This window comes from Macaca mulatta, chromosome 18 (assembly GCF_049350105.2).
Source record: "Macaca mulatta isolate MMU2019108-1 chromosome 18, T2T-MMU8v2.0, whole genome shotgun sequence".
NCBI lineage: Eukaryota > Metazoa > Chordata > Mammalia > Primates > Cercopithecidae > Macaca > Macaca mulatta.
In genome coordinates, this window is record NC_133423.1 from 71,010,208 (window position 1) to 71,034,788 (window position 24,581).

At 40.0% G+C, this 24,581-nt stretch overlaps 1 protein-coding gene across 4 annotated transcripts in view; it reads right to left on the bottom strand.

Annotated features, from left to right (window-relative positions):
- Positions 1-24,581, bottom strand: part of GREB1L (GREB1 like retinoic acid receptor coactivator) — a 296,235-nt gene that overhangs the window by 123,235 nt on the left and 148,419 nt on the right. For all 4 annotated transcript variants that reach the window (XM_001088999.4, XM_015121639.3, XM_015121640.3 and 1 more), the window contains exons 3-5: positions 16,666-16,831; positions 15,942-16,139; positions 3,092-3,268 (exon numbers count right to left, since the gene is read on the bottom strand). In XM_001088999.4, the coding sequence (XP_001088999.4) occupies positions 3,092-3,268; positions 15,942-16,139; positions 16,666-16,822 (532 nt within the window). In that variant the 5' untranslated portion in view covers positions 16,823-16,831. The remainder of the gene's footprint in view (positions 1-3,091; positions 3,269-15,941; positions 16,140-16,665; positions 16,832-24,581) is intronic.

A 24,581-nucleotide genomic window follows, 5' to 3' on the forward strand; every position in this document is an offset into this window, starting at 1 on the left:
TTAGGCAAATTGATATTTGAATCCGCAGGGGTTCTAGAATAGTGGAAGCTTAAACATTTTTCCACTATATTTTAATGCATATGAAAATCATCCACTTTAAGTAAGAAATGTTGATGAATATTAGTTTTTGGACAATAGAGTATCAAACACGTAAAAATCCCAACAATGTGCTTATTTAAGAAAAACCTTCTGCCATTTTGCTGTTGCACTGCACTTTTACATGGAGAAGTGGTCAGTAAAAAATTATGTCCACTTACAAGGCTAGAGAAAGTAAGCAAAGTTCCAAGTCTGTAAGAGTATTTAATAAACACAATAGTAAAATAATTGCCATTTGAAGAGTAAATACTATCTCCCAAGCACTGTGCTTGGTGGGTGCTTTAAGGACATCATCTCATTTGATCTTTATGACCCTGCAAGGTAGGTGTTAACGATCCCATTATATGCACGAGCAATCTAAAACTTTAAGTTCTTAAAATACTTGCTGAAGTTCTTAAAGTACTAAGTGGCAAATCTGGAATTTGAACACAGTTCTGATTCCAAAGCATATGGTCTTTGGTCTCACTCCTAATTTCTAAGGATTATGAAGTCTATTATTCTGATGGTGTTTTCTGTGTCTTTTCTATGACATAATCTAAGAGGATTCTCTAGTCACAAAGAATCATTGAACAAAAAATGCATTATGAGAGATTTTCATTGTCTACAGTCAGAGCCACACCTGAACTGTTTCATCAGATGAGACGATAATGCTTTTCAAATGCTAAAAAGTTTTCTGAAGTTGTTCTACTACAGCCTACTAGGTAGTAAGCTCTGTACGGAATAGGACTGAGTCTTATAACTGTTGTGTCCCTACGTGAGAGCCTCGTGTGATTTCTGTCATACAGTACATTTTGAATAAATACTGCTTAATAAAAAAAACGAGTAGTTGGATCGTCTTTGCTAATTTAGTCCAGCATATTAGATTTATCATTAGACTTCTATATTAAACCATCTGCTCAATTTCACTAAACAAAAAAAAGTGAAAATGTTCTTTTTTTTTTTTTTTTTTTTTTTGAGATGGAGTCTCGCCTAGGCTGGAGTGCAGTGGCGTGATCTCGGCTCATTGCAAGCTCCGCCTCCCGGGTTCACACCATTCTGCCTCAGCCTCCCTAGTAGCTGGGATTACAGGCACCCACCACCATGCCTGGCTTTTTTTTTTTTTTTTTTTTTGTATTTTTTTTGTATTTTTAGTAGAGACAGGGTTTCACTGTGTTAGCCAGGATGGTCTCTATCTCCTGACCTTGTGATCCACCCGCCTCGGCCTCCCAGAATGCTGGGATTACAGGCGTGAGCCACTGTGCCCGGCCGAAAATGTTCTTTTTTTATGAGAGCCTTATGAAAAATGAAAACTACCATTTCTTTTCCTATGAACCATGAGAAGTCTTAAACTATAATTTAAGGAACTTCTATAAAGCGTGTGCAGGCTCACTTATTGATCAGTGTATTGCTAGACTTTCTGATGACACTATATAACTAGGAAGAATGTATCAAACTACAAAAATAAATACACATGATCAATACAATATTTGAATTCACTGCTCTATTCTTTTTCCTTTTCACTGATACTTGTGCCTAAAACATGATTTTCATCTATAGTAAGACAAATTCTGAGAAACAAAAACAACAGTAGAGAAATGCAGCAGTAAAAAAGCAACAAATCTCATGTGCTATCTTTTTAATTATTTAAAATAACATAAATCAAGTCTGTTATTTATGATATAGGGAGGCTATGTTGTAAGAAAGCCCAGACACTAATATCACAAAGTAAAATAATTCTGAGATAAAGTCATTTACATTTTATATCACATAGATAGAAATATAAAGATATATAGTCCTAGTTATTTTGGGTGAACTAATGTTAAATATAAAGTGAGATTCACATCACACAAGTATAGATAGAAATAATGTGTGGTATGGAAAAATAACAAATAACTTACAAAGTGAATAATCCACAGATGAATAATTGAGAGTTGACTTGATATCAGGTCCAGTATCAGAGCTGACTTGATATCAATGACTATAGAGAGTGGATTCTCTTTTCTTTATAAAATATTAATTTTTGATAAATTGCATGCTTTTAAAAAATGTCTGGTCAAAATTTAATTCATTTAATTAAGCTAAGTGTTTTGAGAATTAATAAAAATGAAAAGGCTGGGCGTGGTGGCTCATGCTTGTAATCCCAGCACTTTGGGAGGCCAAGGCAGGCAAATCATCTGAGGTCAGGAGTTTGAGACCAGCCTGGCCAACATGGTGAAACCCTGGCTCTACTAAAAATATGAAAAGTAGCTGGGCATGATGGTGGGCACCTGTAATCCCAGCTACTCAGGAGGCTGAGGCAGGAGGATTGCTTCAACCCAGGAAGCAGAGATTGCAGTGAGCTGAGATTGTGCCACTGTACTCTAGCCAGGGTGACAAGAGCGAAACTCTGAAAAAAAAAAAAAAAAGAAAGACAGAAAAAAAGAAAGAAGAAAAGGAAGGAAGGAAGGAAGGAAGGAAGGAAGGAAGGAAGGAAGAAAGGAAGGAAGGAAGAAAGGAAGGAAGGAAGGAAGGAAGGAAGGAAGGAAGGAAGGAAGGAAGGAAGGAAGGAAGGAAGGAAGGAAGGAAAATAAATGTTTAAGAAGTTACTGCCTGTAATCCCAGCACTTTGGGAGGCCAAGACAGGCAGATCACGAGGTCAGGGATTTGAGACCACTCTGGCCAATATGGTGAAGCCTCGTCTCTACCAAAAATACAAAAATTAGCTGAGTGTGGTGGCATGCGCCTATAGTCCCAGCTACTCGGGAGGCTGAGGCAGGAGAATCACTTGAACCTGGGAGGCAGAGGTTGTAGTGAGCCTGGACTGCATCACTGCACTCCAACCTGGGCGATGGAGCAAGACTCCATCTCAAAAAAAAAAAAAAGTTACTAAAAGAAAAAATGTATCATAATTGAACTAAACTATATAATCCCCAAATAATCCTCTGGTATATTTTTAAAATTTCTGCAGTTGTTTTAAATAAATGTGTATTTTAACTCCCTCATATTGGAAGGAATTTTATAAGCATGAAATACTCACCTAAAAGTGCATTTTTTCCATGATCATCCGGTAGAAATCGCTTGTCCACAGCACAAACTAAGATGTGTTCAGGCAGATTGGGAGACTTGGCCCCCACCAGGAGGAATCCTGCTGGGATGTCAATTTGTTCCATACACAGTGATACCAAACGCAAATCCTTTCCTGCTTGACAAAAACCTAAAAACCAGTTTTAAAAAAAAGGACACAGTGAAATGTTTAGTGAGATTATATCTTCTTATCACTCATTTGGAGAGTAATTTACTTGTGGGAATCACTATTAAACACTAAATTAAAGTCCCTATATCCCTTTACTCCAACCAGAAGACAAATCTATCAAGTGTGGCCTTCTGAACAAAGCTAAAAAGACACTGAAAGGAAATATTTCCCTCTGCTTCACTCCAAAGTGACGACTTCATATTTTCTTTTTCTTTTTCTTTTTTTTTTTTTTTTTTGAGACAGAGTCTCGCCCTGCTGCCCAGGCTGGAGTGCAATGGTGGGATCTCAGTTCACTGCAACCTCCGCCTCCCAGGTTCAAGCGATTCTCCTGCCTACCCTCCCAAGTAGCTGAGATTACAGGCACGCACCACCACACCCAGCTAATCTTTTTTTTTTTTTTTGTATTTTTAGTAGAGATGGAGTTTCACCATGTTGGCCAGGCTGGATTCGAACTCCTGACCTCGTGATCCACCCACCTTGCCCTCCCAAAGTGCTGGGATTACAGGCGTGAGTCTGGTCCACGAGTGAGGCAATGAAAAATACACAACAAACTTTGAAAACCATGCAGTTTGTATGTGCATGTAATAGGGTTATTTTACTTCCAATGCAAATTCACTTCTCTAGATAGGGGTAGAGTCAGAATAGATACTCTTTATTTCACAGAAGAGACTGAAGTTCAGAACTTTGTGGCTCCTAGATGAACGGGCCAAAACTGTTACAACATTTCACTTTTTACCATGATAGGACATGACAAGATGCGACAAAATCTTACATAACCACTTTGTATATCATAATGTATTCTATGAATTCATCTGTTCATCATTTATAAAACAAACATTTACAACAAATGCTGTCCGAGACCAGGAGATACAGAATTGAACAAAATATGTCTTCCTCCAAGAACTCACATTGCAGTTAACTGGAAGAATGTATAAGGAACCAAGAATCACAGACAGTGTTACAGGGAACAGCTACAGTTCTGCTACAAATCTTCTGGGGAATGATTCTGTCTGTACTCTAATCATGTGACTTCCTCAGGGAATTGTGACACTTCAAACTGATGTGGAGCTAGGACCTGATCCAGCTGGGCCACTTTGATAGCCCAACTTTCTGGCCATAGTTGATTGGTCCAAGGGTAGACGTATGACATAAACAGGGCCCATCAAAGCCTGTTCCCTAGAAATCTGAACATGGAGCCAAGGAGAGCATGGCTCAGTCTGCTTAGTGCCAGCCCTGTTCCTTGACCTGAGAGGGAACTCCGTCACCATGGGCAGGAGGCTGAAAGATTGTTCTGGAGGTGTCTGAATCCCTGAGCCTGCTGTATCTGCCTTTCCCAAGGTTTGGCCATGAAACCTTTTCTTTGGAACTCTTTCAGTCATTTATTCATTTTACCTAAGCCATTTTCAGTTGGGTTTCTGTCATTTGCAACCGAGAGAGGCTGAATGAAAGTATAATAAATGCTATTTCAGGCCAGGTGCAGTGGCTCACACCTGTAATCCCAGCACTTTGGGAGGCTGAGGTGGGCGGATCACTTGAGGTTGGGGTTCAAGACCAGCCTGGTCAACATGGTGAAACCCTGTCTCTATTAAAAATACAAAAAAAAAAAAAAAAAAAAAAAAAAAAAAAAGGCCAGGTGCGGTGGCTCACACCTGTAATCCCAGCACTTTGTGAGGCAGAAGCGGGCGGATCATGAGGTCAGGAGATCGAAGCCATCTTGGCTAACACGGTAAAACCCCATCTCTACTAAAAATACAAAAAATTAGCCAGTTGTGGTGGCGGGCACCTGTAGAGACAGAGCTTGCAGTGAGCCCAGATCGTGCCACTGCACTCCAGCCTGGGCGACAGAGTGAGACTCTGTCTCAAAAAATAAACAAACAACAACAACAACAAAAAAAAAATTAGCCGGGCATGGTGGCACATGCATGTAATCCCAGTTACTTGGGAGGCCGAGGCAGGAGAATCACTTGAACCAGGGAGGCAGAGGTTGCAGGGGGGCAGAGGTTGCAGTGAGCCGAGATCGCATCACTGCACTCCAGTCTGGGCAACAGCGTGAAACTTGCTCTCAAGAACAGGAAATGCTATTTTCCTGTTTCCATTTTCTGAAAATGCTATTTCAGAAAATTTTGGAAGCAAGGAGGACACCTACCTTTCCATACACAAACCCTAGGAAAGCACCATTATTATTGCCCAATACAAAATAGGGAAAAACCATGCTAAATTCTCCTAGCATCAATTCATATTATGATTTTAACCAAGTGTCAAAAATCATTGAATGCCATCAGTTACTGGCATGAGAAATAAAAAAGAAAACACCATCAAAACATTGGATGAGGCCAGGTGCAGTGGCTCACGCCTGTAATCCCAGCACTCTCAGAGGCCCAGGAGGGCAGATCACTTGGGTCCAGGAGTTCAAAACCAGTCTGGGCAACATGGTAAAACCTCATCTCTACAAAAAAAAAAATACAAAAATTAGTCGGGCCTGGTGGTGAGCACTTGTAATCCCAGCTACCTGGGCAGTTAAGATGGGAGCATCCCTTGACCCAGGGAGGCAGAGGTTGCAGTGAAGCCAGGATTGTGCCATTGTACTCCAGCCTGGGCAACAGAGCAAGACCCTGTCTAAATTTTTTTTTAAAGAAAAAAAATTAAAATTAAAATTGAAAGAAAAAGATGAAGTGGTGGGGCATATTAAATTTACCGTATAGTTTGGGTCATCAAAAACAAGCCTAATAGAATTGGGAAAAGACAGCAGAAGAAAGAATAAAATTATCAAGACTACAGGGCTCAATCATTTCAAGCTTAAAGAGCCCTTTATAACATTAACAAAAGTGAATTTAAGCTCTAAAAGTCAATTTAACTCTAAAAATTCATGAATTAAGAAAAAATACAAAAACTTATGAATTCTTCAGCAATTTTAAATGAATCTGCATTTGTTCAAAATATCATTTATATTGATCTGGAAAATAGTCATTAAATATGTGGGTCATATTACTTAGTTTACAAACATTTTTTGAAGCCTATTTGATACATGGAACCTATAGGAAAATAAAATTGCTGTGCCCACCCACCTCTATTAAGGAACAGGCTCACAGGTTTGGAAGTTGGGAATTGATGATGATGATGATGATGGCAGCTAAAACTTACGGAGCACTCGCCATAGCCAGGCACAGTGCTAAATACTATATAGATTATCTTATTCAGTCCTCTCAACACTCAAGACTGGTACTATCTCCTTTTCATAGATGGAGAAACTGAGGCTCATAAAGGTTAGGAAACTTGTCCAAGGTTACACAAAGAGTTCTGTAATGCTCAGGATGTAAGACAGAGGAAGTCTGCCACAGTGAAGACAGACAAAAAGCATACTATTTAACTTGGCAAAAGAGAAGCTAAGAACAATTACAATACAGTGCTAAAACTATGACGGGTGAACACAGACTCTTTCATCAAATTCTAAAATACTAAATCTAGGAGTCATATTAAAGTACCAAAAGGAACGCTAATTTATTTTAATCAAATAAGTTACTAATTTGCATATAGACAGTAAACCTAGGTTTACAGACATAAACCTAGTTCATGATTGGCCTATTAATGGAAAGCAGGATGCTTGGGGAGCTATGTCTGTCACTGAGAAGTAGTAATACAATCTTTCTACAATGTTGACTCACTCTGTATTAGAAAAAGTATACCAGATGGAACCACAAGTCTGTATCAATTTGCAAATTATGTTATATGGAACCTCAAGATCATCTAATAAAGCATTTCTCAATATAAGTGGTGAATTCCCAGGGATTCATAAAAAATGTTCCAAGATACTTGGGAATAGTAAGTGAAATTTAAATAGACATCATTATCAATTTCTAAAAATGAATAAATAATTAGTGTAAGTATCCTACTTTTAAAACAGAATGTTCTAAGGGCCTTTCATCTAACACATGTAGGGTTAATGGAAACCAGCTGAGAGAGCTCACAATTCACTCAGTCAAACCCCATATCATTGTGTGGTTTTGACTATACAAGTTCAGATTGTTTTCATTTTCAGTCATATGTACTGACATATTCCTTAACTTATACACAGAACAGGCCGTTGGTTAAAGATGGGAAGCTCAGGAAACTTTGTGTTAATAACACAAAAAGAGAAATTTTATAAATGTGCCTAAATTTGCTTTTTGGGGGAGCATATTTTCAGGGAAACTGTACTTTTAAAAGCTCTTTGGTAGATACAAAAGTTAAATTCATTCACCACACTCACTCAACAAATTAAAAGATTGTATAAAATGAAGCAATATGTTTTTCCAGGACATCAAAAAACAAATGTTAAAAAGGTAAAAATTTAGCGATTATAATCCAATTTGGCTTTTAATACATGAGGAAGAAAACGCTGCCTCTTTCAACTCTCTCAGCAGTTACCCACAAACAGCAGCCTACAACTTTTCCATCACATAGAACAAAAATGCAAAAATTATAAACTACTACACCCTTTAACCGTAAAATGTGGAATTTCCAAAATTTAGGCATTAAAAGTAGATTTTGACTTTTTTTAATGCTGTAAAACATTTAAATACATTTAGCTCCTCTCATCCTCCTCCAAAACAAATATAATAGTTGTTTTTTGTTTTTTTTTTTTTTTTTTTTTTTTGAGACAGAGTCTCGCTCTGTCGCCCGGGCCGGAGTGCAGTGGCCAGATCTCAGCTCACTGCAAGCTCCACCTCCCAGGTTTACGCCATTCTCCTGCCTCAGCCTCCCGAGTAGCTGGGACTACAGGCGCCGCCACCTCGCCCGGCTAGTTTTTTGTATTTTTTAGTAGAGACGGGGTTTCACCGTGTTAGCCAGGATGGTCTCGATCTCCTGACCTTGTGATCTGCCCGTCTCAGCCTCCCAAAGTGCTGGGATTACAGGCTTGAGCCACCGCGCCTGGCCTATAGTTTATTTTTAAATTTGTCAACAAAACATGCTTTTTCTTACGCAACGAATTTAAAGTAAGTTAATCAGTAATTATTGAATAGCAAATGTAGATAATCTTTCTTGTACAGCATGAATATCAAACAGTATATTAATAAACTGACCTAGGTAGGCAGGGTGCAGTGGCTCACGCCTGTAATCCCAACACTTTGGGAAGCTGAGGTGAGTGGATCACCTGAGGTCAGGAGTTTGAGTCCAGCCTGGCCAACACGGCAAAACCCTGTCTCTACTAAAAATACAAACATTAGTTGGGCGTGGTGGCATGGACCTGTAGTCCCAGCCACTCGGGAGGCTGAGGCAGGAGAACTGCTTGAACCCAGGAGGCAGTGAGCCGAGATTTGCACCATTATACTCCAGCCTGGGCAACAAGAGTGAAACTGTCTCAAAATAAATAAATAATAAATAAATAAATAAATAAACAAACCAATCTAAAATAAATACTATTTAAAATCAAGTCCTTATCACATGCTGTGTAATGACAGAATTAGTTTTTAAATATCTGCATTCAAAAGATTACACACTATTATAGGAGACATTTGTGAGTCAGAGATTGAGGAACACAGATCTGTTCTAATCTCTTTGATATGTAAATGAAAGAAGGGCCCCAAGAGACTAAGAAAGTGGCCCAAGGCCAAATACTCAGCCACCAGAAACAGTAGATAGAGAACCCAGGTCTCTTAACTCCAAATTAACTGCTCCTTCGACCTCATTAACACCTCCCTGACTCATATACAGTCATTCATCACTTAACCACATGGATGCATTCTAAGAGGCGATTTTGTTGTGTGAACATCATAGCGTGTACTTTCACACACCCAGATGGTAGAGCCTACCACACGTGTAGGCTAGATGGTATAGCCTATTGCCCCTAGGCTACAAACCTGGATAGCATCCTATTGTACTGAGTACTACTGGCAGTTGTAACACAATGGTTAAGTATTTGTGTATCTAAACATATGTAAACATAGAAAAGGCACAGCGAAAATATGATATAAAAGATAAAAATATAACACACCTATGCAAGGCACTTAAAACAGAGCTTGCAGGACTGGAAGTTGCTCTGGGTGAGTCAGTGAGTGAGTAATGAGTGAATGTGAAGGCCTAGGACATTACTGTACACTTTATAAACACTGTACCCTTAGGCTACACAAAATTTACTAAAATTTTTTTTCTTCAATAATAAATTAACCTTAGCTTACTGTAACTCAACTTTATAACCTTTTTAACTTCTAAAAATCTTTTTATTCATAGTAACACTTAAAACACAAACACATTGTATAGCTGTATAAAAACATTTTCTTTCTTGTATCATTATTCTATAACGCTTTTTTGTATTAATTTTTTTTTTAACTTTTTAAACTTTTTTGTTGGCCAGGCATAGTGGCTCGCGCCTGTAATCCCAGCACTTTGGGAGGCCAAGGCGGGTGGACCACAAGGTCAAGAGATCGAGACCATCCTGGCCAACATGGTGAAACCCCAGCTCTACTAAAATTACAAAAACTAGCTGGGCGTGGTGGTGGGCGCCTGTAGTCCCAGCTACTCAGGAGGCTGAGGCAGGAGAATCACTTGAACCCAGGAGGCGGAGATCGCAGTGAGCTGAGCTTGCGCCACTGCACTCCAGTCTGGCGACAGAGCGAGACTCTGTCTCAAAAACAAAACAAAACAAAAAACAACAACAAAAAAACTTTTTTGTTAAAAACTGAGGCACAAACACAGACATTAGCCTAGGCCTACACAGGTCAGAATCATCAAGATCACTGTCTTCCACCTCCGTATCTTGTCCCACTGGAAAGTCTTTAGGGCAATAACATGCTTGGAGGGTCATCTCCTGTGATAATAATGCCATCTTCCGGAATACCTCCAGAAGGACCTGCCTGAGGCTGTTTCACAGTAAACTTTTTTTTTTTTTTTAAATAAGTAGCAGGAGTACACTCTGAAATAACACAGTCATTTATTACCTAATATCATGTGGTATACCTAATTGCATGTGCTATACTTTTATGTGACTGGCAGTGCAGTAGGTTTCTTTACATCAGCAACACCACAAACACATGAGTAATGCACTGCACTACTTTACAATAGCTACAATGTCATCAGGCAACAGACATTTTTCAGCTTTGGAACCAACCAACATCGTATATGCAGTCAGTCATTGACCGAAATGGTGTTATTTGGCACATGGCTGTATACTGTTTCGCCCTCCTCTAGTCTGATGGAGAACTCTCCTATAACTTCTTCCTTATCTACTTTTGCTGGGTCCTATCACTTGCCTTCCCTGTGGCCTTTTGAGATTGATTTCCGAGTATCATTTGATACACCAGCCCCTGCCGGCCATTGACTGTGTCGGCATTCACCTATTTCATCCTTGCTAATGAGTCCTTAAAATTAAAGTTTTGACAAGCTGCAAAAGTAATCCATGCTCACAGACTGACATTTCTGTTGCGATTTCTCAAGCAATACATTGCAAAAGGGAGACTAATGGGGAAAAGTTACAATTTTGTTTCTGGGCTAAAGAGGGATAGAGTAGAGAAGGCACAGTTAGTGTGGAGAAGGCCTGAGGAAAGCAGGATTTTCTAGGGAAGAGAGATTATTTCAGAGCAATTTCTGTGGCAAAATGAAAACCACATAATCCACACAAATAGTTTTCCAATCTTTGAGGGTTTTCTCACTTATGATATGAGGACACCTAGAGGTGAAAAGCAATAATTATTAAACAATTACTGTATTCTATGAGAGGTGTGTTTCTAGCCTCCTTCACCTAAAAAAAAAAAAAAAGTCAAGAGGTACCTGTGCCAATGAAAAGAGAAAATGTCCTATTTGATGGAAAAAAAAAAAAAAAAGCCACACCATAATGATGGGGGTTTCTAACAGTGGTACGAGAACCAACTGAGAGCTCCCAATGTCCAAAACTGAACAGTTTGAGCAACAAAATAAGTTAGTATTAGATTATAAACATAAAATAAATGTAGGCATTTATGGCCATAATGACATAAATAAATGAATGAACCCATCAATAAATGGGAGAGAAGAGATGAATTCCCATGCAGTAGAATTTCAAATAATTTACATAGTCTGCCCTCAAGGATGTGGAGTGTAACTCCCTGCTCCTTAAGTGTGATCTGGGGATTCCTTACACAGTATGCAGTGGAAGGAGAGTGGAGATAACACTCCTTCAGCCCCTCAGCCAGGTGACCAAAGTTAACAGCAATAGTGATAAATCATGTTGATAGTATGTACCCTTGAAATAATATGTAAAAATTTAAGGAATATGATAAAAATTGACCCCTGTGATCTTCCTCCCCAGATCCCATAACCCCAATCTCATAAGGAGAAAAACATCAAATGAATTCCAACAGGGGGGTCTCCTACAAATATGCCTAATACTCCCCAAATGGTCAAGGTCATCAAAAACAAGGAAAGTCTGAGAAACTGTCATAGTCAAAAGGCACCTAAGGAGACATAGCAATTAAATCTGATGCCATATCCTGGATGGGACACTGAAACAGGAAAAGAATATTAGGAAAAAGCCAAGGAACTCAAATAAACTGTGGACTTTAGTTGTTATTAAAATTAACAAAAAAGTATCAATATTGGTTCATTAATTGTAGCAAACGTACTATACTAACATATTAATAATAGGGCAAACTGTGTGAGGATATATAGAAACTACTATTTTCTTAATTTTCACAAATTTAGAGCTGTTCTTCAAAAATAAAATAAAATAAAATAGTCCTATTTTATCTTTTACTACGTAGCTATTTGCCAACACAAGCCATACAGGCTATTTAATTAAGAAGAGACTAGGAAAGAAAGGCACAGCAGGGCTGAGTCTAGAAAACAGGGTCCAGAAGAAATCAACTCAAGGTCAAAAATGCTCATTAAGTCAAGCAAAAGTTTATGAATTCAGTCTGTAGTTATTCTAAGAATAAGTTCGCCTGCCAAGGGTCTGGTCTATTGCTGTAAAGTATATATCTATTTACTGTTTCCTCCAAATCCTCATTGCTTGGATTCAGATCAGCTAATGATATACAAAATATAGCATCAGGGATCACTATGACAATAAAAACATTATGCAAAGAGCAATATTTAATTTAGCTTTTTCAGATGGAAAATAAGCTGCATACGTCTGTAAAAAAGAGTGGAGAGCTAAAAACAAAATCTATGAAATATTCTATCTCAAGACTTATAGGATCCCAATATCCAGTGTGACAGGTATCCGGTGTGACAGGTAGTTCCACTACAAGAAATATGTCTGATTACTAGTCTAATAAACATCAAATATTAAATCTCAATTAAAAACTTAAACTAAATGAAAAACAAAACAAAACCTTAGGACTCCACAACAGCGTAATTCTGAATTACATCTAAATAATTCTAAGGGACCGATGTGATCTTTCTTTTAGAGGCTATAAGAAGATCTGGTTAAGAGTATCCTAAGGAAGACTCTAAGCCTGTTTATAGTCTACAAGCAAAGAAACATAAGTTAGTGATAACGGGCATACAAATAATTTATTTGACAAATCTGCCCTTGAAATAATTTCACTTTCTGAAGACAACACTGAAATGTTGCTCTAAAACCAAGCCTCTTGCAGAGCAAACGATTTTAATTTTTTTCAAAAGGAATAATAGTAGATAGGTCTTCTTTATAAACTTCATCTGCAATTCTTTAAGAAAACAGCTGAAGATTTCACTTCACAGAAACAGATTTGCATTCTCCAATTATCTCCAACTTGAAGGTTACAGAGTAAACTAAAAGGGGGCAAAGGGAAAAGTTTACAGAAACAGCTATAAACACAAGCTAAAGTAATCAAAGCAGTATTTGGAGGCCTAAAATTTGGTTGTCCTTAACTCTGGACAATCAACTGCCTCCCAGCAGGGTAGGAACCTACACTATTCCAATAATTTACATAAGAAATTAGCAACCAAAATTTACATCTGAATGGTAAACCCCAGCAGCCCATCAGGTGTTAAGTATTTGCTTATCTAAATTGCCTCTAAAAATAGCTTTACCTTTCTTTGAGCCTTAAGTAAATAGAGGATTTCCCATGAAGGGAAGGTGGTATGCTTAAATAAGTCCAGGCAGTATATTGCCCTATTTCATTGCCATTTTCATAAGGAAAATTTCAGAAATTTCACAACTGTTCTCCCTTTGAGTAAGAGGGCTCTTAGAACTATCTTAAAATGAGTCCAATTGAAAGAGCTACTGGCCAGGCGCGGTGGCTCACGCCTGTAATCCCAGTGCTTTGGGAGGCCGAGGCAGGCGGATCACAAGGTCAGGAGATCAAGATCATCCTGACTAACACGGTGAAACCCTGTCTCTACTAAAAATACATAAAAAAGTAACCAGGCATGGTGGCGGACGCCTGCAGTCCCAGCTACTCGGGAGACTGAGGCAGGAGAATGGCGTGAACCTGGGAGGTGGAGCTTGCAGTGAGCCGAGATCACACCACTGCACTCCAGCCTGGGTGACAGAGCAAGACTCCGTCAAAAAAAAAAAAAGAGCTACTGGCTCTTGGTTAATATCTTGGTTAGGGCCAGGCACGGTGGCTCATGCCTGTAATCACAACACTTTGGAAGCCGAGGAGGGTGGATCATGAGGTCACGAGCTCAAGACCAGCCTGGTCAAGATGGTGAAACCCCGTCTCTACTAAAAATACAAAAATTAGCCGGGCCTGGTGGTGGGCGCCTGTTATCCCAGCAACTTGGGAGGCTGGGGCAGAGAACTGCTTGAACCCGGGAGGTGGAGGCTGCGGTGAGCTGAGGTCGTGCCACTGCACTCCACCCTGGGCCACAGAGTGAGACTCCATCTCCAAAAAAAAAAGCTGTCTATGCCTTCCCCCAAGGTGAATTAAAAGGGGAAAAAAATGGGCATTAATCATAAGAACCAAAAGTAGCTGATATAGGAATCTAAGTGTAGGACTAGTGTTTTTGAATTGTCTTGGAATCTAAATCTTGAACTTGAGTGAGACAGTTAAAAAAAAAACTACACCTCCTTTATCTTTAAAATAATATTACCCTTCCCATATACTCTCATATTTTCATGTTCTAAAGTTTAAGAAATACTGGCTATCTCTAGATCACTGAGTTTATTATACCTTGGTGGGCAGTAAACAGCTCTCCATACCTGGTTATAAATAACACCAGTGCCAGATACCCTACAAGGCAAACTAAAAACATACCTAGGGCACAGGAAAAGTGGAAACCTCTCTCCCATTTTTTTGGTATAAAATTAGGTATTTGAAAGTTTTCCTCTAAAGATTTTACTCTATGTAACTCTCACACATAACAAGATTCTCAATGGGAATCCAACAACGTTTTAAGTACTATTTCACCTTCCAGTTTGTTACCTGATAAACGAGTTGACAGCTCAATTAAATAAAAGGCATGAAGATGGATGTGAAGCAAGTAAGAAGAAACATAATGCTAGTCACCTCCTACACCTTCACAGGCTTAAAGCCTGTATTATGTCAATAATGAATAAATCCATATATATTATATTAAGTTTGAGCAATCATAAACAAATTCATAAGGAATAATGGGCTACAGGCAGGGCCGTAGTACTAATTGCTAGAGGCCATCTTTAGTGAATTGGGCACGTAGAAGCTCCCAGGAGAATTACTCAGGTTTCCTCATCTCCTAGGTAGGGGATTTTTGACTCCTTTACTATTTATCACATTGTCAAAAAAAAAAAAAAAAAAAAAAGTCAAGAGAAAATAAAACTCCCAAGCAGGGCTTTCTGGCTTTCCATATTTGAAGCTCTAGTTTTTCTCTAATTATTTGCACTTCAGGCTTTGTAAGAGGAATGTTCTGAAATTATATCCCTTTTCTTCTCCTTCCATTTCCCCCACTCCAAAATGTTCATGCACTGAAATCATCCTAGGTCCAAGTCACTCTGGGTAGAAGAACAATACTCTGGCTAATCTGGACAAAGTATTATTCACAAATTAATTAGGCCGGGATGATCAGAAAATAGCACAGTAAACTATTAAATGGAGGGAAGAGAGTGTAATTTAAGTTATGATATCACCAAAACCATGAAATACTGGAAATGCTTTATACTAGGATTTTCTTACAAAGTGTGAAGGCTTGGTGGAAGAGGAGGTTGACCCTAATAAATAAAAAGGGATTATCAAAATATACACATTTTAATCCTCTATAAATTTTTACATTTATAATATGTATAAAATATTTTAATCCTCTGTATTGGATGAGTGTTTACAATAAATGTAAAAAGTAAATATGAAATATCTAATATCTCTCTGATTATCTGCAGGGCAGGGGTGGAATAGAAAGAAGTATGAAGAGGGAACACTAAAAAATGTCCTAAAATAGTAGCATTCTTGCAGAAAGTACTTGGAATACTGGAAAAGCCTTGACCTGGCTTTGCAAAGGCAGGTCAAGAATTGCAAAGGCAATTCTAAACAGACCATCTCAGGGAAGTCAACAACTGTGAATTTCAGTCTCTTTATCTATAAGATGAGATGATAATACTTGTCTTTCTTACAGACATCTGTTGTGAAGTCACAGGAGATAATGTGAATGAGAGCATAATCATTTCTCATTCCTCTCCATGCCATAATTACTAGTTTCCAGACTTGAGCACCGCATGTAATAATTAGAAATATGTCAGACAATATTAGAGAGAAAATAGCAAAAAGAAAACAAAACTGAAACCCACCATCTGTAGTGCAAGATCCTTCTGGGGCAGGTTTTTGTGAATAGGGAATTGGTGGACTGTTTGAATCAGACATTTCTTCATCGTCTTCATCATCTTCCATTTCATTAACTGTTAGATTGTTAGAAAAATCCAGACTTCCATTTTGAGTGTAGCGGTTTACCAAATCTTTGTCCAGATCCTCCACCTTGGGTTTGACATCTGGATAAACAAATAAATCATAGCAGATTTAACAAAAAGATACTTATGGAAAAATGCACAGTTCTGAAAGACATAATTGAAGAAAAGAAGTCTAGCATTTTCTAACATTTAGCCAATTTATCTCAGAGGTCCCAAGATTTGGAATCCCCACTTCTAAAGAATCCCACTTTTTAAAAAAGGAGTCCAGTGACCAGGCGCGGTGGCTCACGCCTGTAATCCCAGCACTTTGGGAGGCTGAGGCGGGCAGATCACAAGGTCAGGAGTTCAAGACCCGCCTGACCAACATGGTGAAACCCTGTCTCCAATAAAAATACAAAAAAATTAGCCAGGCCTGGTGGCGTGTGCCTGTAGTCCCAGCTACTCAGGAGGCTGAGGCAGGAGAGTCGCTTGAACCCAGGAGGCGGAGGTTGCAGTGAGCCAAGATCACACCACTGCACTCCAGCCTGGGCGACAGATGGAGACTCCATCTGAAAAAAAAAAAAAAAAAAAGAAAGAATCCAGAAATACGTATGATTGAGAAACTTACCTGCAGATGAGAAAGGATGCTGCTCAGGGTCCAGGTACAGCTGGGAAAAAATTGGCCGCGGTACCACACTACTACATCTGAGTGAGGCTTCTATGGAGTTGTGGAGAGCTTCCTCAAATCGAGCAGATTTCAGTTGCCCAGCATACGAATTCCCCATGATCTACACCTACCCATTCCCAACAAAAAGAAGGATAAAATCGATATAATTAGAGGTTCTATGTCTCAAAGCACAGGTAGAGCTAATATAAACTATGTCCATATATCTTGTTAAGATGTGAAATATATGAACTACCCAGATATCTTAAGACAGCTTGTGTAAGTTACTTGTTATCATTATCACATGTGCTTTTTGTCTTCACAGCCCAAACCGAACTCAAAAAGCCCCTTTAAGGGATTTTGTATCTATAACAGTAATAAATGCTTAAGTCAAGGCTCTCCAACCAGTAAATCAAGACTGACCTGTCAATCATGAATCCCAACCTGGTTACCAGTGTGGCCATGACACCTTTATAGGAGGCTACTATAACTCCCTAGAAACTCTATCAGTGGTTTCAAAGTAAGTAATGAATTTTTTCTTTACAAAGATCTATTACTCTAGATGGGGGAAAAAGCCTCTCTTCTGGAAAAAAAAATGAAAGCTTTATGGTTATATATTTAATTAAATTTCTGAAAGCAAGACTTGAGCCTTTTCAACTCGAATAATTCATTTATGTATTACTAGTATTTGAAAAACTCTGTGGTTTCTTCTGCTTCATCTGAAGTACAATCTTATTTGGGACGCTTCATGAAAGTATATAGCAAAAAGCTTCGAAGCCATGACCTTTACTTCTCATCACTAATATTTATATAGTGCTACAGTACTTGCTGGTTATAAAAATTTCCATGTATAGGCTGGGCATAGTGGCTCACACCTGTAATCCCAGCACTTTGGGAGGCCGCAGCGGGTGGATCATGAGGTCAGGAGATTGAGACCAGTCTGGCTAACATGGTGAAACCCCGTCTCCACTAAAAATACAAAAATTAGCCAGGCATGGTGGCATGTGCCTGTAGTCCCAGCTACTCAGGAAGCTGAGGCAGGAGAATCACTTGAACCCAGGAGGCGGAGGTTGCAGTGAGCCAAGATTGTGCCACTGCACTCCAGCCTGGGCGACAAGAGCGAAACTGTCTCAAAAAAAAAAAAAAAAAAAATTCCATTTATAACAATAACAACAACAACAATTTACTGGGTGCTAATTAGTGGCTAGACTAATGATACTCAAAGGGTCCTGGGGTGGGGTGGTGGGCAAGACCCTACCCTTTCAATGGTCCATGAAGTCAAAACTATTTTTTTTTTTTTTAATTTTTTTTGAGACACAGTGTCTCTCACTCTATTACCCAGGCTGGAGTGCAGTGGCACAGTCTTGTCTCACTGCAACCTCCGCCTCCCAGGTTCAAGCAACTCTCCTCAGCCTCCCAAGTAGCTGGGACTACAGGCACATGGCAGCACACCAGGCTAATTTTCGTATTTTTAGTAGAGATGCAGTTTCCCCATGTTGGCCAGGCTAGTCTTGAACTCCTGACCTCAAGTGATCCACCTGCCCGGGCTTCCCAAAGTGCTGGGATTATAGGCATGAGCCACCATACGGAGCCAAAACTATTTCAAACTATTTAAACAAATTTTTTTTTGTTCAGAGCTGGTAGGTAAGACTTGTAGGAGCTGGTTCGGCTGTTCAACAGTGCTCTCAAGAACAGAGCTCTTCCTATCATTCTGCTCCATCCCCCTGAATGTGTTGACTTTTACTCTTGATCTTGTCCCCAAATAGCTGTGACAAACCAAGGCATCATGTCTACATTCCAAATAATCAAAAGGGCAAAAGGCCTTCTTTTTAGAAACCTTGGTCTTTTTATTTGGAATGGAATGCCACTTCCCAGCAAACTTTTCCTTGAATCTCTGGCTAGAAATGGGTCAGCTGTCCATTCCTGAGCATATCATCAAACTATTACTTGGATATTATTTGTCTTTTTCACTCTGATTCACTCATATAGGTACGTGGAGTTTTCCAGAATCTGCAGGATATGTGATATTGCAACTGGTTGAATGCGGAAGCACATAAGCTACTCACTAACTTGTCTTTGGCAAATACAATGATTTTTCATAAGATATGCTATCTCTGTTCATATATAGTGGGGTTTTACTATAATTTCTAAAAGTAATATATATTTGTAAAAATTTTTCAGTTCTAATTTTTAATAAACAAAAACTATGGGGTCCTCAATAATCTTTTTTTTTTTTTTTTTTTTGAGATGGAGTCTCACTCTGTTGCCTCGTCTGGAGTACAGTGCTGCAATCTCAGTTTACTGCAATCTCTGTCGCCTGGGTTCAAGCAATTCTCCTGCCTCAGCCTCCTGAGTAGCTGGGATTACAGGCGCCTGCCACTGTGCCTGGCTAATTACTGTATTTTTAGTAGAGACAGGGTTTCACCATCTCAGCCAGGCTGGTCTTGAACTCCTGACCTCGTGATCCACCCGCCTCGGCCAAAGTGCTGCGATTACAGGTGTGAGCCACCACACCTGGTCAATAATCTTTAACAGTATAAATGGGTACTAATACAGTCTGAGAACTATTGGGCTAGATAGTCTACTAAGCACTTTATAAAAATGGCTGTATTTAATCCTCAGTATTCTGAAGAAGGTATGACTTCTTTCCACTTCACAGATTAAAAAACAAAACCAAAAACCAAAACCTGAAGACACGAAGTGACCAGTTCACTACCATTCAACTAACAAGGGATAGAGCCAGGACTCAGGATCCAGCCATGTGATGACAAAGCCCGCACTTACTGTACAGCCTCACCTTGGATAAATCTCATTTCAAGACAGGTAATTTTGAGAATATCTCAGGCCCCCCCTCTATCAAAGAGAGGGATAGAATTTAAAATTTATCTGGAATGCCAACTCTGATTAACTCCCTGGAGAGAGTCCCTGGAGGACTGGTTGAGAAGAACCCTGAGGATGCATCTGTGTTCATCAGGAAAGGGTGCCAACACCCAGTGTGCCCACTCATGAGCCCAGAAGAGGTGATGCATGGGAATTCACGACTCTATCTCAAGTTTCCCAGACTCACACACTAAAGCTCTGTGGAGGATGTCGGTGCCCCTGAGCTACTTTTACATAGCAAACAAGACTTCTGATATGATTCCTGGTGGTAGTGAGTAGCATGCAGTGATTTCCATCAGAGTGGCTGGGTTTGTCAAAGTTTTATTAGAGATTCCTATGATTTGGAGAAAAAGCCGGGGTCCTATTTTGGCAACTTTTCTCATATAGGTAATAAAACCAAAATGCCATGAATTTAAATTATCAGGCTTCTTTTTAACAAAAAGCTTATACTCAAAATGTACAATACCCAATTACAAGTTGCATATGTATATAAAATACCCAATTAAAAGATGAAGAAATAGAAGAAAATCAACAAAGTCTGTCAACTGAAATGTTCCTGAAACACCAAGTTTTAGACCAGGCTCCTAAGACTCCCCACCAATACAACACAAACATTAAAATCTTTTTTTTTTTTTTTTTTTTTTTTTTGAGACAGAGTCTTGCTTTGTCACCCAGGCTGGAGTATAGTGGCATGATCTCCGCTCACTGAAAGCTCCGCCTCCCGGGTTCCCGCCATTCTCCTGCCTCAGCCTCCCGAGTAGCTGGGACTACAGGCGCCCGCCACCATGCCCAGCTAATTTTTTTTTTGTATTTTTAGTAGAGACGGGGTTCCACTATGTTGGCCAGGATGGTCTCGAACTCCTGACCTTGTGATCCGCCCGCCTCAGCCTCCCAAAGTGCTGGGATTACAGGTGTGAGCCACAGTGCCCGGCAACATTAAAAATTTTTAAAGCTCAAAAGTAATTTACTTTTCAGCAGCACCACACGTGATCAAAACAGGGTGGAGGTTGGAGGAGAAATAGGCTGTGCCACTAGTTTATGCATCTAAGTCGAAATCCAACAACCATTTCACCTTTCTTCTTTGCTAAAGAGAGAAAAGGACCAGGAACTAGCACAGAGTTAACCATGGGATTGCTTATCTGTGAACAATGAAATAACTTGAAATATGAACTTTCAGCCTTTTTCTAGAGCACCAAATGTCTGGAAATATTGCCGCCTCTTAATCTATTACCACTCCAACAAGTTATCTTCCTTTCATCATTGAAAATCTTGAAAACCTCTCAGTGTGGTGGCTCATGCCTGTAATCTCAGTACTTTGGGAGGCCAAGGTGGGCGTATGACCTGAGGTCGGGAGTTTGAGACCAGCCTGACCAACATGGAGAAACTCCCTCTCTACTAAAAATACAAAATTAGCCAGGTGTGGTGGCACCTGCCTGTAATCCCAGCTACTTGGGAGGCTGAGGCAGGAGAATTGCTTGAACACAGGAGGCGGAGGTTGCAGTGAGCCAAGATTGCGCCATTGCACTCCAGCCTGGCAAGAAGACTGAAACTCCTTTCATAAAAAAAAAAGAAAAGAAAATCTAGAAAACCTACATTCTCCAACAGGCCTTTTTAGTTTAATTTTAAAAAGTACTCAGTTATATAGGGAGGATCACATAATCTCAATCTCTTCAACTTATAGTTTAAGGAGTAATATGACAGAATATATATAAACAACAGATAAATATCACACTGAATAAAAATATTAAATCCGGTTGGGCCTGGTGGCTCATGCCTGAAATCCCAGCACTTTGGAAGGCTGAGGAGGGAGGATCACTTGAGCTCAGGAGTTGGAGGTTGCAGTGAGCTATGATTGTGCCACTGCATTCCAGCCTGGGTGACAGAGCAAGATCCTGTCCCTAAAAAAAAAAAAAAAAAGAAAAGAAAAAAAACCTAAATTAATTTTAAAATGGGCAATGGAGTTTCACCATTATAGAAGACATACACAATCCCACAAGAGCATTAGCAATACTCAGATGAAGACAACGGGAAGTATCTATTCCCTGCTGAGACTTGGTAGAATAAAAGCTGACTCTATTCCAAATAAAAACATAACAGGGCTTTTAAAAAATGATAATGAGGCCGGGCGCGGCAGCTCAAGCCTGTAATCCCAGCACTTTGGGAGGCCGAGACGGGTGGATCATGAGGTCAGGAGATCGAGACCATCCTGGCTAACACGGTGAAACCCCGTCTCTACTAAAAAATACAAAAAACTAGCCGGGCGAGGTGGCGGGCGCCTGTAGTCCCAGCTATTCCGGAGGCTGAGGCAGGAGAATGGCGTGAACCCGGGAGGCGGAGCTTGCAGTGAGCCGAGATCCGGCCACTGTACTCCAGCCTGGGCGACAGAGCGAGACTCTGTCTCAAAAAAAAAAAAAAAAAAAAAAAAAAGATAATGGTGGCTAGGTGCGGAGGCTCACGCCTGTAATCCCACACTTTGGGAGGCCGAGGCAGGCGGATCACCTGAGGTCAAGAGTTTGAGACAGCCTGGCCAACATGGCGAAACCCTGCCTCTACTAAAAATACAAAAAATTAACCAGGCATGGTGGCGTGCTCCTGTAGTCCCAGCTATTCTGAAGGCTGAGGCAGGAGAAGCTCCTGAGGTTGCAGTGAGCTAAGATGGCATCACTTCACTCCAGCCTGGGCAACACAGCAAGACTCCATCTCAAAAAATAAAATAAAATAAAATAAAAAATAAACATAAAAATTATTAATAAATAATGGTAATGTAAAGAATTACATAACTGACCTCAGACTTCCTTAGTGCTGACTATGGAGTTCTGCCCTTGATATCCCAATGCTACCCAAAGAAGGTTGGAGTTCAAAGGACATCTGTGTAATATATTCTAAATGTCATATGCCATGGTATTCAGGGTCACTGAAATTGTTGGCATTATCCACCAGTCTCCGTTTCCTCTAAATCTCAAAGAGCCCCCATGCCTGAGATGGTTTAACACCTGACTGGAAGTCAATGTGAATAAATTTGACTTCAGGCAGAAGATAGAAAGATACTTTTCGAAACTAGTCATTACATCAAATGCAAAAAGAAAGGCGACTTCTAGACAGGCATGGTGGCTTGTGCCTGTAATCCCATCATTTTGGGAGGCTGAGGTAGGATTGCTTGAGACCAGAAGTTTGAGATCAGCAACATAATGATACCTTATCTCTATTTTTTCTTGAGACGGAGTTATATTCTCATTGCCCAGGCTGGAGTGCAAGAGTGCGATCTCGGCTCACTGCAACCTCTACCTCCCCGGTTCAAGTGATTCTCCTGCCTCAGCCTCCCGAGTAGCTGGGATTGCAGGTGCCTGCCACCACGTTCGTATTTTTAGTAGAGACAGGGTTTCATCATGTTGGTCAGGCTGGTCTCAAACTCCTGACCCCAGGTGATCCACCCACCACCTCAGCTTCCCAAAGTGCTGGGGTTACAGGCGTGAGCCACCGCACATGGCCTATTTTTAGGAAAAAAAAAAAAAAAAAGCAAAAACAAAGAAATGAGGGGCCCAAAAAGCTCACGTCACTTCTGTAGATTATGAGACATAATTATGAAGAAAAAAAAAAGGCCGGGCGCAGTGGCTCACGCCTGTAATCCCAACACTTTAGGAGGCCAAGGCGGGCAGATCACGAGGTCAGGAGATCGAGACCATCCTGGCTAACACGGTGAAATCCCATCTCTACTAAAAATGGAAAAAAAATTAGCCGGGCATGGTGGCAGGCGCCTGTAGTCCCAGCTACTTGGGAGGCTGAGGCAGGAGAATGGTGTGAATCCAGGAGGTGGAGCTTGCAGTGAGCTGAGATCCCACCACTGCACTCCAGCCTGAGTGACAGAGCGAGACTCCATCTCAAAAAAAAAAAAAAAAAAAAGACAGAAAGTCACCTTGTGGTTTCCACTATATACTTATGTATTGTATGTATCTGGCTGACATCAAGTTTATAAGACTCCATTACGTTGCTTTTCCATATTTTTTATTGTAAAATTACAAAAGGACAAACTATATTAAATATTTTGTCATAGCACTACAGACCTCTGAGATACGAAAAAGCACTTCTGTGACTTTGAGAAAATGTCTAAGAAAAGGACAGTAAAAAATATGAGCAAGTCTTTCTGCATCACTAATTCATTGCTCAAAATGCAGACTGGATCAACTACAAACCACCACAACATTGTGGTTTGCAGCCTTTCTGCTCTATCCTTTTCCCTTTTTCCACAGAAAGAAAAATTGCAGAATGGGGATGTGGGTAAAACAGGTAGCCTCTATCTCCGATGACTTTAGGAAGGGGGGCTACAGAGGTTGGAAATAAAAATTTTAAAAAAAAGAGTAGCTGGGGAAACAGCTGCCCACTAATGCTTCCACGCCTCTCCTCAATCCTCTTTTGCCTTTTGAAAATGGAAAAGAGTAGGAATGCACTCTGAGGGACAGTACTCCTTAATCTGTATGTTTTCATTTCCTTTTTGTGAAATATTTCATAGTTAATAATTACTCTATTATTAAAACTGTACTTCTATAGTATTTATTAAGTACATAGCAGAGAGGCCGGGTGCAGTGGCTCCGACCTGTAATCCCAGCACTGTGGGAGGCCAAGGTGGGCAGATCACCTGAGGTCAGGAGCATGAGACCAGCCTGGCCAACATTGCAAAACCCCATCTCTACTACAAACACAAAAAATAGCCAGGCATGGTAGCAGGCACCTGTAATCCCAGGTACTAGGGAGATTGAGGCAGGAGAATCACTTGAACCCTGGAGTAGAGGTTGCAGTGAACTGAGATCACGCCACTGCACTCCAGCCTGGGCAACAAGAACAAAACTCTGTCTCAAAAAAAATTTTAAAAAGTATACAGCAGAGAGAGAGAGAAATGCCCTCCGCAGTGATAAAATTTTCCCTTAACTCTCAAATACTTTTTACAATTAAAGCATTGATTTCAGAATATATAGTCTGACTTGTAGTTAAAGTTGTATGTGAAG